The 19,417-nt window shown below is 36.6% G+C and overlaps 1 protein-coding gene across 4 annotated transcripts in view; it reads right to left on the bottom strand.

The window, feature by feature from the left end:
* LTBP1 (latent transforming growth factor beta binding protein 1) overlaps positions 1-19,417 on the bottom strand; it is a 217,763-nt gene that overhangs the window by 41,440 nt on the left and 156,906 nt on the right. For all 4 annotated transcript variants that reach the window (XM_007420643.4, XM_025166547.2, XM_025166552.2 and 1 more), the window contains 9 exons: positions 19,310-19,405; positions 16,795-16,920; positions 16,058-16,183; positions 14,129-14,251; positions 11,436-11,555; positions 6,608-6,730; positions 4,473-4,598; positions 2,553-2,675; positions 626-751 (listed from right to left, as the gene is read on the bottom strand). In XM_007420643.4, the coding sequence (XP_007420705.2) occupies positions 626-751; positions 2,553-2,675; positions 4,473-4,598; positions 6,608-6,730; positions 11,436-11,555; positions 14,129-14,251; positions 16,058-16,183; positions 16,795-16,920; positions 19,310-19,405 (1,089 nt within the window). The remainder of the gene's footprint in view (positions 1-625; positions 752-2,552; positions 2,676-4,472; positions 4,599-6,607; positions 6,731-11,435; positions 11,556-14,128; positions 14,252-16,057; positions 16,184-16,794; positions 16,921-19,309; positions 19,406-19,417) is intronic.

The raw sequence follows: 19,417 nt of genomic DNA, 5'->3' as shown, positions 1-19,417 counted from the left end.
TCATCTTCATTTTAAATTTGGTTTTCCATTTGCCCCTTAATATAGATGAAAAGGAGATGGTATTAACCTGGCTTAATAGGAAGGCAGAACAATCTCATTCTTTTCCTCCTGTTGGGCCTCACCCTAGACTTGGTAGTAAAACTTAGCTGTCCAAACCATAATCCCTTATTCAAGGAGAAGCTTACTCAGCAGTAGCTTATACAATTTGGCTAGATTTGACTGTTTAGTGCAGAGAAGAATAAAGCCACATACACACAGATGATCTGCCCCACTGAGTGAAAAAAAATCAAAGGCCTCATATGGGTCTATATTTCTGTGTGATGAGATATGTGGTGGTTCATTTGACGCCCTTTGGCAGCTCATACAAGTTGATGAAATGGTTCTCTCTAGCCTGGAAACCACTGCTTGACACCTTGCTAGATATAAGCCTTACATCTTCTAAGAAAACTCAAAGAATTCCATTGTGCTGATGTTAATTGATCCAAATCTTTTTCGTGTCTGGGACAGTGAAACATTTTCTTCTCTCAACCTTGTAGATCATGGAATTATATGAGGGCCTTTGTAGAGAAAGAATGAAAACTATTATTGGATGTAAGAATCAGAGCTCTATCAAACTCATTTTCACCTTCACATGTTTGGCCATCTCTAGAAACCATAAAACCCTGCTCACAAATACAGTGGAAAGAGCCCTCAGTATTTAAACATTTCCCATGGGATGAACAGAGGTTGGATCCTGCACATTCATCGATATCTGGAGGGAACATAAAAACAGAGATCAAAGAAACTTACTTTAATATGAACCCTGTACTTCTAAAATGATCAATAATATTTAATATAGCACCACTGCTACTATTTCTGAAATACTCAGATATGGGAAACTCCAAGACAGAAAGTCTTTGCTAACAGATAATAAAAATTCCAAGATTGATAACTGTGTCATACTAGCTAGCTTTCAATAGTGGAATGGGATTATTTTTCTCCTTCCCACCAACCTAGCAAATTAATGTTTGATCTGTTCTTGAAGGGAAGTATAACAACCTACTCCGGTACTAAAAAAATAGGCTGGCTGAATACAAAAAGACTGCAGTCGTGCATCTTATAGCAGATCTTTCTTAGAGACTATAAACAATAACACAAATATAAAATGTAAGTAAGTCCACAAAGATACTGATCTTTAGACAGTGAGTTCTTGATGATGCTTGTTCCTAGCATAATGTCAGCTGAAGAATACAGGAGATTGTATTGCACTATTTATGGTGTTCACTGGCTCAATACACACTTCTCTTGCCTTTATAAGGTTCCTTTCACTACTTGACATCATTTTTTAAAGTATTATTTTAATTAAATAATTAAATCAGGACTGGCATTCTACCAAGGAAAATGCCAGCCTTTAACATCATCTTTATTTATGCAAATACCCCTGGGTCTCACATAAGCCATAAAGACTTTTTAGAAAATGAAAATGGAATATATTTGCAACCCAGTGCTTCAAAATCTACTTATTTTCTTATTAAAAAAAAAAACAAAAATGATGGGGGATATCTTTCTAAGGGGCTAGAGAAGAAGAGGTCTCCTCCAGATTTGGTTTCTGAAACACTCGTGAAAGATAGCTGTTTTGTGAGTGTACGTACATGTTCTCAAAATTACAATTATGCCCACTATTCTCAAGAACTTGCTTACTCCAGCACTTGCTGGTAAATGCTAGTAAAACCTACATAAGTGGGACAGAAAATTTCCGGGGACCAATTTTTTCTACTTCAGACAATTTTGACAGTTTCTCAGCCTTTTGGCTATGGTAAAGGATAGTTTTGTAGTTTTAGCACTGTATGCTTGCTTTTCAAGGTAATTACTCTATAACGTTGAGAAGCAGGCATTTCATGCTCTCCTTCCTCCACATCAAATAACATTGCCCAACTATTTGTGCAGATGATGGATACTAAGATGAATGTACTACAGGTAGTCCCCAGTTTAAAAATGAGTTCCATTCCAAGGTCTGTCCTTAAGTCGAATTTATATGTAAGCTGGAACAGTATTATTGTATAATACTGTATAAGTAGTATTGTGTAATTAACCTGAACCATTGTGTATTTAACCAGAATCATTGTGTATTTAACTCAAATTTTGCTACAATAGGCCCTGTTCTTAACTATGAGTTGTCCATAAACCAGGTGTTCTTAACCTGGGGAGTACCTGTGATTGGAATCATACTCATTAGCATAACAATTTTTTTTCAGTTCAAATTTTTCTGGAAAACTTCTATCAGTAAACATACATATTATGTAGAAACTTATGTGAAAGAAAGGAATGTACTGAATTTGATAATTGTACAAGGATAAAAATGGGAGATTTAGAAAGTGGTAAATGTTTGCACTTGTGGAATGATTCTCTTAAAAGAATTGTGAATTCCAGGGAAGCGCTTGGCAAATGCTACAATGACTGGAGCAACCATACTTTTCAGTCTTTAAAAAATAATAATACAATAATTTAAAACATACAAAATTATGTTTCTTAGCATTTAAAAAAAAAATAGAAATCTTTTAGCGATACTATACCTTGACAGCCTCTAGGGGGTATTAACTGGAAGCCCTCTGGACAAGTACACTCATAAGAACCTTTCGTATTAATACAGTTTCCCCCACGACAAACATTCTTGTCTTCTTGGCATTCATTAATATCTGAAACAAATCCAATTTCAGACAGACAGTTTTAGAAGATACTTAACTAACAGCACCTCTCTATAGAAAAATCAGAGATATAAGAATGATTAAGTGAATCAGTTAAAAAGTAGTTCTTTGGGTACCATAATGTCAGCAAAATATTGATCTACCCTTCAAATAATGCTAAGAAATGTAGTAGGTTATCTAAATTATATAAAACAGTGGTAAAATCCTTTTAAAAATGAGATACAATGTTTTTATAATAAACAGAGAGATTCTCATATCATTTTTATAGAAGCTATGACAAAATAAAAAATAATTTCATGTTTGGCAGAACATAGTTCTAGATAATGAAATGGAAGCCGAAGTATGAGGTGCTATTATGATTTGTCTAATGGAAAATTACTGTGGAGAATGTAGATGCTTTACCCACAGACCACTCATAATTACGGGTGACATAATTATGAAAGAACAGATTTAACATACATGTGATGGAAGTTCATGTTCAGAAATTCAGATACTAAATATATTATAATGATGGTGATCCCTTGTAATCCTATAGTTGTTTTACTTGACTGTGTCTAATAATTAGAAATGAAGGGGAAGTAAATGGTAATTCATTTGTTAAGGGTTATATTAATATGAACATGGCTATAAGAATACCAGCAAAAGTGTAAAAACTATGACTTACATATAGCTTTTTCCCCCAAGTATTTCAAAGATTGCTTCAGATTATTTGGAAACCACAGTTGGTAGACAACAAAGTTTAAATAAGAATATAATAGGAGGAAAAACTCAGACTGGCTCAAGTGTCTTTTTATTCTGGGTGAACCTTTTTTAATTTAGTAAATATAAATTAGAGACAAGACACCCCCATATATATAATATATATAATCACCAGCAGAAAAAAATTACTAAACAGAGGCCATATGTAACATGTCTGACAGATGGAATGTCAACAAGGAAAGCATTCCCATAATTGCATTTCCACAGAAAAGAAAGCTTTCGAATTTCTATGTTCCACACAGCTGTTAAATGCTGTAACCATTTCTCTTCTAATACAAATCTAAGTCATACAAGAACTCAGATTTCATGAATTGCAAGCTGTTTATGTTTTTTTTTTTTTTTAGCAATTGATCACTGGCTAGCAATACTACATTTGAACCAGGCAAGATTTTCTAAGAATATTTGTTTTGGTTACTGAGTTATAAGTTTTTGTACTTTAATCAATTGAAGACTAACAAAATATGATACAAATGTGGGTGGACGCATCACTAGAGTCCAATGTATCATAAAAAATAGATGCCTATGAAAGTGAATCTGTTACAATCACTAGCGCAATGAATGCACTAATTGGAGGATCACTGACTTTCCCAAAGTTCAAAATATTGTGCTGTGATGTTCCAAAAACACCCACCATAGAAATTGAGAAGGAAGATCAGCAAACTACATCTAACAAGAATGAAATAATTCTGCATTTGTTACACAAATGTTATCCTGCAGATAGGCCATGGTAACCCCAAACAGCAAGATTTGTTTTCCTGTGACCATTTCTTGAAGTCATTAATTAGGGTGTGGGAAGCTATCTTCTGTCCCCAGCAAGAGTTTGGACTAGGCAGCCTACAAATGCCTCCACTCCCCTTGATCATAAGTCTATGATTCTAAGTAATACTGTTGTTAGGAAGAGTGTTTCATATTGAATGATATCATTTCATATCTTGCCACAGTTATATATACAGGGTGAAAATTGTAATTCACAGACTAGCATTTGGCTGAATTGTTAATGAAAACATGCTAATGAAAGCTACATTATACCTTCACAATAATCTCTTGCAGGTGACAACTGGTAGCCTTGGTCACAAATACATCTGTAAGATCCAGCTACATTTCTGCATTGTCCATTTATGCACAGCTGCTGCTGCTGCTGACATTCATCTACATCTGCAAATGATCAATAAACAATAAACATTTAGGTTTAAACTCTGCTACCCACCTCTATTTAAAAGTTTTAAAATATGTTCATGAATTTATATTTGCAGAGAGTATTAAGAATTGGGTCAAAACAAATTAGGTTTATTAGCAGTTTCAGAATTGCTGCTTGGTAGAGTAAGTTGTCTTTTCTGTATTAATTACCCATGTTATGATACTGGCAGGTTGCCAATGGGAGAAATTGGATGGATGGATCTGATATACAATATTACTATGATTTTCTATCGAAATTGACTCCAATCATATTCAACTGCTGCTCACTCAAGAGCTTACAATAACTTTTTCCTTTCCATAATTTAAGGATGGTCAGCTATGCCAACATCTGGATTTCAGCAGGAAAAGTCATTTAAAAGTCATTTAAAAAGCAGAAAAACATATGTTGCTACAGGATGGTGCTGCTGACACATCAAGCATAACAGCCAGTTGTGAATTCATTCCACAAACGAAATTGCTCACATTCACTCTGAGTTGAGAGGCAGAGGGACAGAATCTATGGAGATGACAGAAGTAATGTCTTGTGGAGTTACCTGGGAGTTTTTTAAACCTGTGAATCCCAAGTGGATAGAGTCCTTTGCAACCTTAGCTTTGCTACCTGTGGATTGATAAAAGCAGCTAGAGAGGGACTGGGAACTAGATGTGGTTATTCTCCTTCTTTGAGGAAGAGGAAGATGCCAGAGGCCTTTAAAAAAGCACTGCTTCATCTGCTTCTCAAGAAAACAGACCTGGATCCAAGAGAACTAAACAACTTCTGTCCTATCTTTAACCTTATCTTCCTGGGGAAGTTAGTGGGTCTGCAGTTGCAGAGCGTCAGAGAGGATATGGATTACCTAGACCCATTGCAGTCCAGGTTCAAACCTGGGCATGGGACACAAACTGAATTGGTTGCACTCATGGATGACCTTTGGCAGGACTTGGATGCAGATGGTAAGACCGTTCTTGCCCCCTTAGATCTTTCAGTGAATTTCAATACTGTAGACTACAGTATCCTTCTGGACTGCCAGGAAGGCCTGGGAGTTGAGGGCACAGTGTTATGGTGGTTCCACTCCTATGTAGGCAGGCAGGTCCAGATAGTGGTTGTGGGATGGAAAAGTCAGACCCATGGGTCCTTTGTTATGGAGTGCCTCAGGGTTTAATCCTTTCCTCAATTTTGTTTAAAATTTACATACAACCACCAAAGAGTTTGGTTTGGGGTGAGGTATGATCAATATGCAGATGGTACTCAGTTACACATCTCCACCCTGAACGTGAGAGATACAATGGAAGTCATGATGCAGTGTTTGGAGGCTGTCAAAGTCTGGATGGGGAAAAATGGGCTCCACTTAAACAAGATGGAGTGGCTACTGAATGAGAGGCTGACCCTAGGACTGTGCCATCTTTGATTCTTGATGGGTTGCACTCCCCTAGAAAGAGCAGGTGGAGACTGTAGCCAGGAGGGCTTTTGCCTATCTACAGCCTTCTCTGGAACAAGCAGCACTGATGATGCTCACACTCCAGTCAACTCTAGATTAGATTACTGTAATCTGCTCTACATGAGGCTGCTTTTGAAAACCAACCAGAAACTTCTGGGTGGTTTTTACATTGTTTTTATTGGTACATTGTTTCACATTGGTTTTTACATTGTTACACCTCTGCTGCAGGAGCTACACTGGTTACCAGAAGGTGCTGGCCACTACCTACAGAGCCCAATATGGCTCAGAGCCTGGGTCTTTTAGAAAGTGCCTTCCCCCAATAGTTTCTGCCTATACTATTCAATCAATTAGTGAGTGCCTGCTAAGGATCCCTTCCTACTAGGTGGCATGGGGGGACGGGGGGGGGGGGGGAGAACGGACCTGACGGTGGCTGTTTTCTATAGTAGTTCTCCTTCTTTGGAATAGCTTGCTACCCGAAACAAGGATGACCGTGCTTAATAAATAGTTTTCTTCCCATTAAGTAAATCATGTAAGTATTAGTCATGCTTCTACCTTCACACTGATCTCCTGCTGGGGAGAGTTGATAACCTTGGCTACAAAGGCATCTGAAAGATCCCTCAAGGTTTTCACACTGGCCATTTATGCAGAGACTGCTATATTGACATTCATTTATATCTGTGAATACAAAAGATATATTTAAACATTGCTTGTTTACTTAAAATGATGCAAACAATTTCCACAGAATGTCAAGAAATTGTTACAGGTAGTCCTTGACTTACAACCACAATTGGGACCAGAACTTCTGTTGCTAAGTGATGTGGTCATTAAGTGAGTCATGCCAGATTTTATGACCTTTTTTATTGTGGTCATTAAGCAAATCCGGCTTCCCCCATTGATTGCTTGTCGGAAGCCCCCTGGGAAGATCGCAAATGGCAATCACATGACTCCAGGATGCTGCAACCATCATAAATACATGCCAGTTGCCACGCGCCCGAATTTTGATCACGTGACCAGGGGGATGCTGCAATGGTTGTAAGTGTGAGGACTGGTTGTAAGTCATTTTTTTTAGTGCCGTCATAATTTCAAATGGCCGTTAAACAAATGGTTGTAAGTCGAGGACTACCTGTATTAACCTCTTTCAATGCAACCCTTAGCGAAGCTTCCTTTTATACTCTTCATCATTTTGCTTTTGCATCCCCACTAGGGATGGATGAATCTGTTAATTCCCATTTATCTGTTGCTTATTTTTATGCATGATTTTTTAAAAGAGTTAGAAAAGAGTTAATTGCACCATCAAGTCCAACTCCTGGCACATGCAGGAGTCCAAATGAGCCATCTTTGATAGATGGGTATCAGCTCTGGTTCAGTATATTTAGTGAAAGGGAATGTATCATGTCTCTTGTAATTGCTTTTATTGTCAAACTTTTTTTAAAATTGTTTTCTTAATATTCAACTGCAATCTGCCTTCCAATAACTTAAAACTATTATTCAATGTCTTGCATGCGGGGATAATAGAGAACAGTCTTGGCCTTCTTTTGTTCATTCTTTCACATTTTTGAAGAAAGGTATCATATTCCCCCTTAAATATCTCTTCTCAAGGCTGCAGTTGCTTCAGTCTCTTCTTATAGCTCCAACTTTCTAATTCTCTGATTATCCTTATTCCCTTCTCTGAATCTAAGATATGTATGTACTATGATGTATATTTGCAAGTGCAAGTATTTAAAAATGAATAAAAACTTAGTTGGTGCAAATTATTTGGAGAGGCATTTCATCAAGCATACTTCATGCTCTTCTCCAGCCTCTGCTTCAACCAGTGGTTAGCTTTACCCGGCTAGTAATTCTGGTGGAAATGAACTCTATGCTCTGATGACACAGGAAGGGCCTTGACATGACAATGCTGAGCCTTCAAGAGGATGTAGCACCACAATACTTTAAGGAATGGGTTTAAGTGGGTGCTTTGGCTATCTTGAGAAATGGGTCACATAGCACTACTGATGTTACTCATTAAGTAGTATTTGTTTTGTGTTGGGCAAACATAAGAAAGGCAGATTAGGAGCAGTCTCTGTTGCACCTGAAAACATGACACATTTTGTATGTGTTAAATGCAACTCCCATAATTCCCATCCATGTTGAGTTGAAGAATGCTGCTTAAACCACTATGCTTACTCCTGTAGAAACCAATTAAATGACTCTGCAATTGTCAATGTCTCTTTTCTGGCTAAGTGCTCCAAGTGAAAGCAAGCAAGGAAATCCATGAAACCAGCCAGTGGAGGCCATTTTAAATAGTCTCTGCTACAAAAAACAAAAGGTGTACATTGGAATTTCAGATACTGGATTCAAAGCCAGCAGAAAGAACTCCAAATTGTTCTAGGCATAAATCCACCCCCCTACCCCCGTTGATGTAAGACCGAATCAGTTTTTCAGGATTTTTTTTTTTCCAAAATGTCCCTGATATTTAAACTTTATGCAATTTTTGTTTTTTGTTTTGTTGTGAGGAGAGGGGGAAAGTAAGGTTTTATAGTGGATGAAAGTATATCAATAGGTGGGAGTGCAGAAAGACTATAAAAGTGTGTCTGCTTAAGATCACAGAAAATGCTGAATAAGCCCCTCAGGGTTTGCCAACAATACTAGCACAATGAAAGACTGTACCAAGAAATGCCTGTCTGCTCTGGTTGTCATTTTCTAATGTCCCTTTTTGCTTTGAAAGCAGACATCATAGGATAAGATGCCAAAAGCCAGAGCCGGTGCCAACGTAATAAAATTATCTCTCTCTCCCTGCAGCCAGACGCTAAAAGCCACGCGGTAGGATTCTAGACAATACCGGAAAATGTAATTTCTTTTAGTTGGATTTTTTTCAGAAAACAATTTCTCAAATGTTCTAGCTACCTTATTCAATGATATACATCCTAAAGAAAATAAAGGATAGCTTTATAAAAAAAATAAAGCACAGATATTTTTTTCAACTTATAAAACAATATAGGAGTAGAGTGTTAAACCTGCATGGATAACCAAAAGCTTCCATGCTAAATTCAGGGTGCTGTTTTAAAATGTAAAGCTCTGCATGGCTTGGCCCCCATGAACTTTCAGGTTTGTCTCTCCCAAGCAGAATCAGGTCCCCACCCCACATAAAGTCTAGAGGTAGGGACTAGGAAGAATAGCTTGCCCTTTCAAACATAGGAAGCCCCTGTCCTTGCTTGCATTTCACAAAGCAGTGAAAATATCAGCAGACCTGGGCTGATAATGAGTTATGATGTCTTATTTTTCTATTCCATGAACTGCCTTGAGTCATGAAAAGTCTAACAATGTTTGTGATAGATAGATAATATTGTTCATGTAACCAGACGGAAAGAGCTAGGCCAAGCTCTTGAAATATTATTGTTCTTTTACTCTAATGTATAAGCCTATGATAGAGCTATGGAAAGCTTGAAGTGAAATAGGTGTGGAAAGGAGTCAAAGGTTAGAATATATTTCCTTGGTAAATAAAGAATTACTCTCTGGATTTAATTTATCATTGAGTGATGCCAAGCATAGATGTTTTTAGAGACATATGGCCAATGCCAAAAGCATCAACCATAGGTTTCCTCCTCCACTCTTGGATAAACAGTGGCATGACAACTAAATGACCTGGTGAAAGTGCACATCAGATGAAACTGAGCAGGATCAGGGAAATTCAGAATGCAAAAATGCCACATAATTTATTTTGTTATGTCTTGCTGTCTGGTTATTATAAAAGATGAGGAAGAGAAGCAGGCTGTTTATTGTTAACAGCGGCCTGAGATTTCCAAAAATTTAAACTCATTCCGAGATGCAGACATAATCTATGCAAGACTGTCCTGCATTTAATCCTTTATGCACTAAAGATCTAGTCATCTGCCAGGCAAACTAGCCTTCTTCTCCAGACTTTTATTGAAGCCCCGATTCTGAGGTCTGACATGAACATGTAGCAAGACAAGTAGGAGAACTGACTATATAATAGGTCCTGACTCCTGTGATGATTTATTCTAAGTTCTTTGACAACATGCTGCATCAAACGTTAGATGTTGACCTGTCAATGCGCAAACTATTAGAGGCTTATGCACAGGCACAGGAATAATGGAGCAGCTATCCTTCCCATACATACATACATCCTACTTTGTTCACCAATGTATTTAGACACCAGAAAAGTAAACAGACTTCATTTCATCCAAATTTCCCAACTCCAAACTTTCCAAATGCATTTCACTGAAAACCTGGAATATTTTCATTAGGCTGCTCTCATTGCACTTCTAGTGCATTTTGTGATCTTTGGTTGCTGAATGTTATAGAAGATAATTTCTCTTTTAAAGTTATTTAAAGATTAAACCATAAAAGTTGTTGCTTGTTTCTATTTTTATTTTTGTGTTCTGTGCTTATTATTATTGCAACTGTCTTTTTTTTCCTTTGTTTTGATTATGTTATTTCAAGATTGTTAAAAATTTTACTAAAATGAAGGACAGAAAATAAATAAATAAATGCAGTTCCTGACTGCATCCCATTTTAGCAGAAATGCAAAGGAATGGATTTGCAAAGCTGAATTCACCACTAAAATGAACAGGAAAAGAGAATATGTAGGAGCAGGCTATGGATTCTGGAATTTTAACCAAGAAATAATGCTTTTCCTCATCATTTGCTAATAGCTTATGCATTGCACAATCACTACCTTAAGAACAGGAAAATCCTGAATAAGGAAGAAAAATTAATATAGGCAACTAGGAAGCAAAAAAATCCAGGTGACTTAAAAGTGATTTAAAATATCATGCTGTGAAACTGCTGCCAAAGAACTAAAGTGTTAAAAAGCATTATTTAAAGATATTAAAGATATTCAGCATGACATTTTCCAAGTCTTTATCTTAATATTAAGTCTTTCAATAGGGCTTATAAAATGGAATTCTTTAATATTCCCCTTTGGGGTAAACTTTACTCTTAATTATCATTGGCATCAGATCCACTAAATTTGTTATGAAAACAGAGATCCAAGTCTAGGCCAGTCTGAGAATGCTAACCAGGGATAATGGATAAATTTGTCTGGTGTAAATGTTTGTATGAACTTACCAACCTGCATTTTCCAAGCCTATATTTGAACCACTTGAAGCTACTTACTAAAGTCTATTCTTTTCATAATTTTGTGATATAGTTCACAATCCAAAAATGTGCATAAAACCCAGCATGCTAGGGAAAAAATATAAACAAACAACCAACCAACCTCAGGAAAATCAGTCTAGCCAAAATGCAAATAATAGCAAAAAATGCCTATAACTAGAGAAATATGCACAAAAATGTCTTTCATAAACTGAGGTATGTGCACTTTTTATACTGATTTCAATAGGATTTTAGTGAAAAAAAAATCCAAGAAGACATATACCATGACACTTTCCATTCCATGCTCTGAATCCATCTCTACAAGGGACACATTGGTAAGAACCAGGAGCATTAATGCACTCTGCATCTGGACATGTATGTGGCACTGAGCATTCATCAATGTCTATAAAAACAAAACATCAGTGAAGTTTTAATAGTAAATAAAGAATAAATTTATATTAAAGCAATAATAGTATTTAGGATGGTATCAAAGCTGGGTGCTATAGACCAGATTCTTAAGTAATATAAATTACCATAAGTCCATTGACATATATTATGTAGTATTAAATATGCTATATTTGGCAGCTTGTAGGAAGTGCAAAACATTTTGAATTTGAACTGAGTGAAATTCAAAACATACCATTTTGAATTTGAAATGCTCCATCTTGATCGCAAACACTCTTTTTCAAGCTCATTTCACAATTTAAAGTACCCATTTAGCATTTGAAACAGGGTGTTCCAAATTCAAAACCAGGCGTTTCATCTTCAAAACAGTTTACATTCAATTTGCACACTTTTAGTGCTTAAAAACTAGAATTCAACCTCCATTAATCTATACAATTTTCAAGGTGGTCACAGGTGAGTCACTATTTCTTAACTTAATTCCCACAGACCCTGAAAGAATAAAGATTCTGCTTTAACTTCCTTGGAAAAAGGGCAGTAAATAAATTCATGTTGGATTTATTTCCATTGATACATATATTTGCTTCTTACTATATGTAAGATTTTAATTTCTTAAGGCAACAAAAAGAGAGTTATTGAGATTAATTATTACATGAGAATAAGAAATAAAGATGCCCATAAATACATTCTTGGACTAAGCAATATTATGCTTACAAATTTCCTATTCTGAATGCAAGCAGCATTTTGCCCTTGGTCCCTCCCAGGCTTTTTTAGTCTGTATCACAAAAAATCTTGAGTCTAAACTGCTGTATTGGCAATTTGCTATAGTAAATAATGCATAGTTGTTTTATGAGTACTAAACTATTGCCTTATCAATTAAACCCTACTTGCATCTCCCACAACTCATCTCCACTAAGATTTTTGTACAAAGTATAACTTACCTTGCAACTAGGAGGTTTATACAATTACATACATTTGGAGAACAAATGTAAGAAGGACAGTGGTGAATGTCATGAATGAGAAGCACCAATAAGGCACAAGTGATTACTACCTAGGACTGAGAAGGCAGGTAATTCCAAGCAAAGCTATAGGCAGAGAATATGGATGATAACTTCATACCTGCAACTTACTGCTAGAAGAATGGGCTATCATCAACCCAGTAGAACTCTAGCTTGACCAAAGGCTTGACTTCCCATGTCAATCTTCCCAAGCAATTAATAGGGAGAGGCCAAACCATATCCTCATTGATTAATTATTTAATGCATACGTTATACACCTCCAATAAAGCTGTAAGCTGTTTAAGTCTATTTCTTGGTGCCCAGCTATCTGTTTCTCCTATTACAAATGTAATGGCAAAATTTCCATAACCTTCATATCCACACCATATAGACACAACACATTTTGAAATCCGTATTTAAAGCTGTATTTGAACTGTGAGCAACAAGTAACGGCAAGAACTAGAAATGATGGGCTTAAAGGATTAATACATTCTTTGATAGAAAATTATGTAGACAAGAACAATGAAAATATGAAGACTTCATTTTAATGTTACAAGTAAGTTTACATTGATTTGCTTTTCAAATCCAGGTAAATTAATGCCAAAAACCAATTTCACATGTTTTTAGGTCAGATATTTGTTCTATGAAACTGATTTTTTCTGCCAATGTTCTGTTCCAAACTACAAATGGATTTTTTGGTATGTAATTCTTGCTATTTCATAAACCTAAAGTGATCAACTTTATTGGAAATAGCAGCTTTATAAACAATTTCAGGACAGCAGATTAACAAGTTAAAAAGTTAATGTGGTTTCTAAGGCGAAGCCATTCAATTGTTTATGGTTTTGAAACTGAGGAGTTTATATGGTAAGTGAAATCTGTCCCATACCACAGATATCAGTCCTCTGAAGTGCTGAGGCTACTGATATTGCTGGTAGCCTTCCATGCTGATTCTGGAAGATCTGCAACTTGATTTTATAGATGTGTCTCATATTGTCCACTAGGCTCTCAGCCTGTCCAGAATTTTAATAGATTGGACAAAAAAAAAAAAAAAAAGAAGAACCTGGAAAATCGGCATGCTTTCAAAAAGAAGGCTGGCTCCAGAATCACCTTGAAAGAATTGGCCCCAGAAACATTCTTCAAAAGTAAAAATGGCAGGTAGCTACGTCCTAATACTTTATTTTGAAGTATCCCCAGGAAAAAGGGAAAGGAAAACTGAGGGCGTAGGAGCATTCTGATATGGACTATAGCATCCTTATGGGCTAGCAGGTGGAAAGGGGAGGTAAGGGCTGTTTTGCTTGTGCTATTCTCAAAAGCACATGGCCTATATGTTTGTCAGCTGAAGGGAAGTAAGTGATGAAATGTGCTGCAATGCAAATTCAATCCTTTTTGTACTTGCATTGAAATGTTGCAGGCAAGTAGGTAAGGGGTAGAGTCAGCATTATGATGTCATAATGCATGTTTCGTTAGGGTTAGAGTTCAATTTTCCTTGATTTTTTTCCCCTAAAGAATTATAACACAGTTAAAGCTATGTGAATAAATGTTCAAGAAATGTGTTTAGGGGACATTAAAAACCCACCTTCACACTGGCCTCTTCTGTTCATCTGGAATCCCTTGTCACAATATTCACATTTATATGAACCAATAGTGTTTACACAGAGACCTTCTCCACAGGCATCAGGCCTGGCACATTCATCAACATCTAAAAACCCAATTTATAACAACATTAATACAAAAATTAAGTAAAAAATACAGCACACAGAGAGAGATTGATTGAGATTGATGGACAGACACAAACACAGAGAGAGAATACTAAATTCATGGATTACCTTAAATTTTAATTTTTTCATTCAGAAGAGCTGAGTCCTTGCATAAATATCATAATGTATTAGCTGCAACTCATGGTCTTAGCTGCAGCATCCACAATTTGTAAAAGCAATTTTTGCTGCTTTGGTATCAACAGAAGTTGCCATGACTGAGGTCCATGAGAAATGCCCTATGCAGTACTTAGTCAGATCTTTGGACTATCAACCTCAATAATGTATATAGATCCCAGTAACTCTTCAGGGTTTCAGACAAGAGATTTTTCCATCCTATCTGGAAATATCACGCAGTGCATTTGGGACTTTCATATACCAAGGATATGATGTTCCATTAAGCTACATCTTCTCTCTCTCTCTCTCTCTCTCTCTCTCTCTCTCTCTCTCAGCATAGTTCCTATATGAGACTGATCGGAGAAATTACCATTTTTATAAACAATAAAATTGACTCTAGATCTTTTTTTTTTTTTAAACCTGATGGAAGATTCTGTTCTTTAAAATAATGAATCAGTTTTGCTAAATCAAATATTGTTGATTATGTTGCTCATATGTAATCTATAATTATTTCAATATTTCTCATTATCCCGTTTTGTTTCTCCATGGGTGTCATACAGAAATGCTAGCTTTCCTGAACCTGGTGCCTTCCAGTTCTGTTGGGGTTAAAACTCATAAAATTTAGATGTGGTTGTAACTTCTATGTAAATTATTGTTTTTAAATGGTATTTAGTTACTTCAGTGTTACTATACACACACAGACACATAGAAATAATATCATCAGACAGAGAAATGACTTTCATTCAAAAAGACTGGACCATTCTTGTGAGGGAAGAAAATGTTAAAATAAGGGAAAAAAGAATAGTCGAGTCTTGTTACATCAACATATGTCTTCTATATGAATGTCCCTTATAGGCATCCATTTTTAAAAGTGACTGTGTCTTGGTGGAGACAGGATGAAAGAAATATTCCAATTTAGTTGTTTTATACAGGGTATCTAAACCATGGTCACTGGGGCAGATAGCTGTTGCAGGCCTATCATGTAAAATCATCATGTTAGATGCAGATAATCTGTACTGTAATTTCTGGCAAGTCCTTGATCAGTGTTCAAAACAACTTGCCCCAGTAAATTTAATTTTGATTATTGGTATCTGGGGGTATATCTGATGGCTGGTATTATCCTGAATAGTATAGCTCCAAATCAATAACCAGAGGTTGAAAGAAGATGCCCATACAAATATATTCTCAAGAACCATTCCAGTGAATTATATAGATATCCCAAATGGACCAATATTTATAGTAGATATTGTTCTTGACATTTAGAACTTATATTAACTTCAGGGTCTACTGAAGAAAATACTTTGTTTAGAACCCATACTCTGTCTATTCTTGTGCTTGAGGCATCAGATCTTATACCAACATTATATTGTCAAGGAAGTACAATTGTCCAAATATGTAATTTGAAATCTATATTGTACACAATAACTTCCTCTCAATAATTGTGGTCAGATATTAACTACCACTATAGTATGGGGTATAGCATCGTACAGTATTTTTTAGGAATATATCTATTCAATCAAATTCTTTCCTAAATCAATCTAAATTGTTTCCAATGACACCAATATATTTCAAATTCACGGTCTTGATCATTAGCCTTAAGGATTGAGAAGGTGCCTCATAAACCCAGTAGTTACCAACACAATCTGTTCCTTGTTCATTGGCCATGAACCCTGCCTCGCAAATACACAGGAAGCTTCCTTCTGTATTTTCACAACGCCCAAGGGAGCAGAGATGAGGAGTCTGAGTACATTCATTAATATCTGTTAAAGAAATAAAAATGTATAGAGACTCAAAAAAACAGTACTCTGTCACTACCATCACTTCACTCCCCCTAATATACTCAAGCAGCTCCTGAAATGAAATACATACTCACATGTGTTTCCATAATAATGAAAAATGAAGATTTTGTATAGAATTTGATTTAAAAAACATATTTACCAGCTTCAAATTTCAGAGCATTAAGCTTCTCGGAGAAGAAATCAACTACATTTGCTGCTCTTTTAGATGGAACGCATGTATTTATGCATATGAGGATCAAGCATTATATGCAATCAGCTAGTACAACCTCTTAGAAACCAGGAGAGGTGAAGAGTGCTCTTTCTATTTTATTTATATAAATTTAATATGAGATTATATAAGGAGTTTAAATATTGAGTCAATTTCTTGCAAATATCTATCCAGTAAATATATCATAAAATTGCTTAGATTTCTATTAGGATTCCAAAATTATGGAATTGGAGAGATTTTACAGTGGTTACTCAAGAAACAAATGGGATTCCTCACTAGCCACAACACAGAAATAAATAAATATATTTTCAGGACCTTCTCACATGCATCATGTTAGGAACTGGGAACATAGAATGAAAATTACCAGAACATTTTGTTTGTTGATCATTAAGCCTGTATCCATCATAGCATAAGCAGGTGTATCCCACGGGCAAGTTAATACAATGTCCTGGTCCACAGATGTTTGGGTTTACTGTGCACTCATTGATTTCTAAATGAAGGGAAAAATACTTGTAGCAAACTATTTGAAGCATTTTAGTAATTTTGCTATTATCATTAATTTTAAAAGAAAGATTAAAAAAACACTGCAACTGATTAGGATCAATTCAGTGATTCGACATTGGTGCTGATAAAAAATGATTCCACAACAAAGTGGAACATAACATAAGCATCCAGATAAACTCTTGCAAAGGCCTTCCTTCCTGTTGTTGCATTTACACATAATGTATTGATGAATGGACACAATTACAGGGATGATTGTGCACTGTTGGAAGACTTCACTGACCAGGTTGGAGACAGACCATTCTGGAGAAGTTCTAGCTAAGAACTTCTGTCTTCTACTAAGACATGATGGTATTATGCCATAATCAATCCATCAATCAATCACTGATTCTGCAAATCAAAACTGCAATATCAGTAGAGGATTGTGCCTGTGAATTTTGCCCTGTGACCTTCTTCCTGTGCCTACTTCCAGCTACTGGCAAAGGGAAAGGATGTTGCCTGACAGAACTATTCAAATCTTCATCATGGCAACCTAACAGCATTGCCTCAGCCAGTAATCTTATGCTTTTTTGGTACTTCTGGGGGAAATTCTGGGCAAGAATGGAAGATATTCCTATTGCAGTGAAACTGGGATGTGTGGCTTTGAATGCTTTGAACATACTTTGCTCTAGCTCATTGACTATATTCTTCTTCATATGCATTTCATGTTGGAAGATATTTGGGTTTGGCTAAACATCTGGAAGAAAAAATATCTACAGCTGAAAAAAAGCCAAGCTTTTGAAATGTCTATACTGAAGATGCCATGAAAAAGCCCTCATAACTAGAGAATGGGCAGGTTGTTAAGAATATGTAAGATCCAAACCACTCAAAGGCACATACACACACACACACCATTAACTATGTACCTACCAGTGGCTGGAAAGGGCTGGACTAAAAGACAGCTCTGAGGCACTGATCGTGGCAGCAAAAGAACAGGCACTAAGTACCAGATCCATAGAAGCAGGAGGTCTACCACACTAGACAGGACCCAAGGTGCAGACTGGGCAGAGTCCTCAGAGACAGTCCAACACATAGTGTCTGGGTAAGATGCAGGCAGGAACAACATATACTGAACAACACAACCAAGTAGCTGGCATTGTGTACAGGATTATCTGCACAGTGTATTGGTTAGACCCTCCCAAATCCAGATGAGAGATTCCACAGAAGGTTGTGGAGAATAACAGGGCTAAGATCTTGTGGAACTTCCAGATTCAAACGGACAGGCAGATACTGGCCAATCAACCAGACATTGTAGTAGTAGACAAGGACCAGAAGTCAGTGATGGTGATAGATATATCAGTGCCAAGTGACAGCAAGATCAGGAAGAATGGGTATGAGAAACTGGAGAAGTACTAGGGCCTGAAGGAGGAACTAGATAGGATGTGGAAAGTACAGGCCAACATGGTCCCAGTGGTGGAAGGAGCATTCGGGGCTGTGACTCCTAAGCTGGGAGAGTGGCTCCAACAGATCTCAGGAACAACATCAGAGCTCTCTGTCCAGAAGAGTGCAGTGCTAGGAACAGCGAAGATACTGCGCAGAACCCTTAAACTCCCAGGCCTCTGGTAAAGGACCTGAGACTGAGGAAGACACAGACCACCCATAGGGGTGAGAGGGGCTTTTTTTTTTCTTTTACTGAACATGCTCCTTAATTAAGTTCATTTTCTAGTGAGTGATTTTTATACTTCATCTAATTTATTTTATTTTATTTATTAAATCAATTCATATAGTTGCCATCTCACCACAGGCGACTCTGGGCAGCGTACAACAATTAAACATCAAATTTGGGAAATAATTGTACAGTTGTTTACTTTAGAAGCATGTCTTAGGCATTAGAGGACAATGAGATTTTGTGAGCTCTTAGGACAGAATGAGGGTAAGTTCACTTTCTCTACCATTTCTTACATGCATGTTTAATGAGTAATTTATGGTAATGTGCCAATGAACATATTCCATTGCAATGCAAGTCCCAATTCTTTGAGAAGAATATTAAAATAAACTATACTGGTAGATACGCATAAGTTTAAAGAACAAACCTGAAACTTCTCACAGGTAAATAGAATGACTGCAAATGATCTAGGCATAATATATAAACCTGTGAAATCACTCAAGAATGCAAGAAATAGCAGGAAAATTTATCTCCCCCCACTCCCAAAAATCCTTCAATGTTTTGAAGCCCAGAAGAAGGCATTTGCAAACAGCATTCTGTTCACTTAAAAATGAACCCTCTAGGCTGATTATTTTTCTTCTGTTGCTCTGTACTTTCTAAGATGTGGTAATAACATTCCATTGGTTGTTGTAATATGCACCAATGTGTACCACCGATTATTTTTGCATCATACCTGTAACTTGAGTTGGTGCTATCACTTGACTAGCACTTGAAGTGGAGACATCTGGTCCAACTTCTACAGGCAGCAGAGGCGAGGTTTTCTCCACTACTATTGAGTGAA

The sequence above is a fragment of the Python bivittatus genome, unplaced genomic scaffold (assembly GCF_059951505.1).
Source record: "Python bivittatus isolate LINGU-HERP-01145 unplaced genomic scaffold, Pbiv_v1 ctg000020_np1212, whole genome shotgun sequence".
In the NCBI taxonomy this organism is placed as follows: Eukaryota; Metazoa; Chordata; class Lepidosauria; order Squamata; family Pythonidae; genus Python; species Python bivittatus.
The sequence above is the reverse complement of the archived record's forward strand: the minus strand, read 5'-3'. Positions and strand labels throughout refer to the sequence as shown.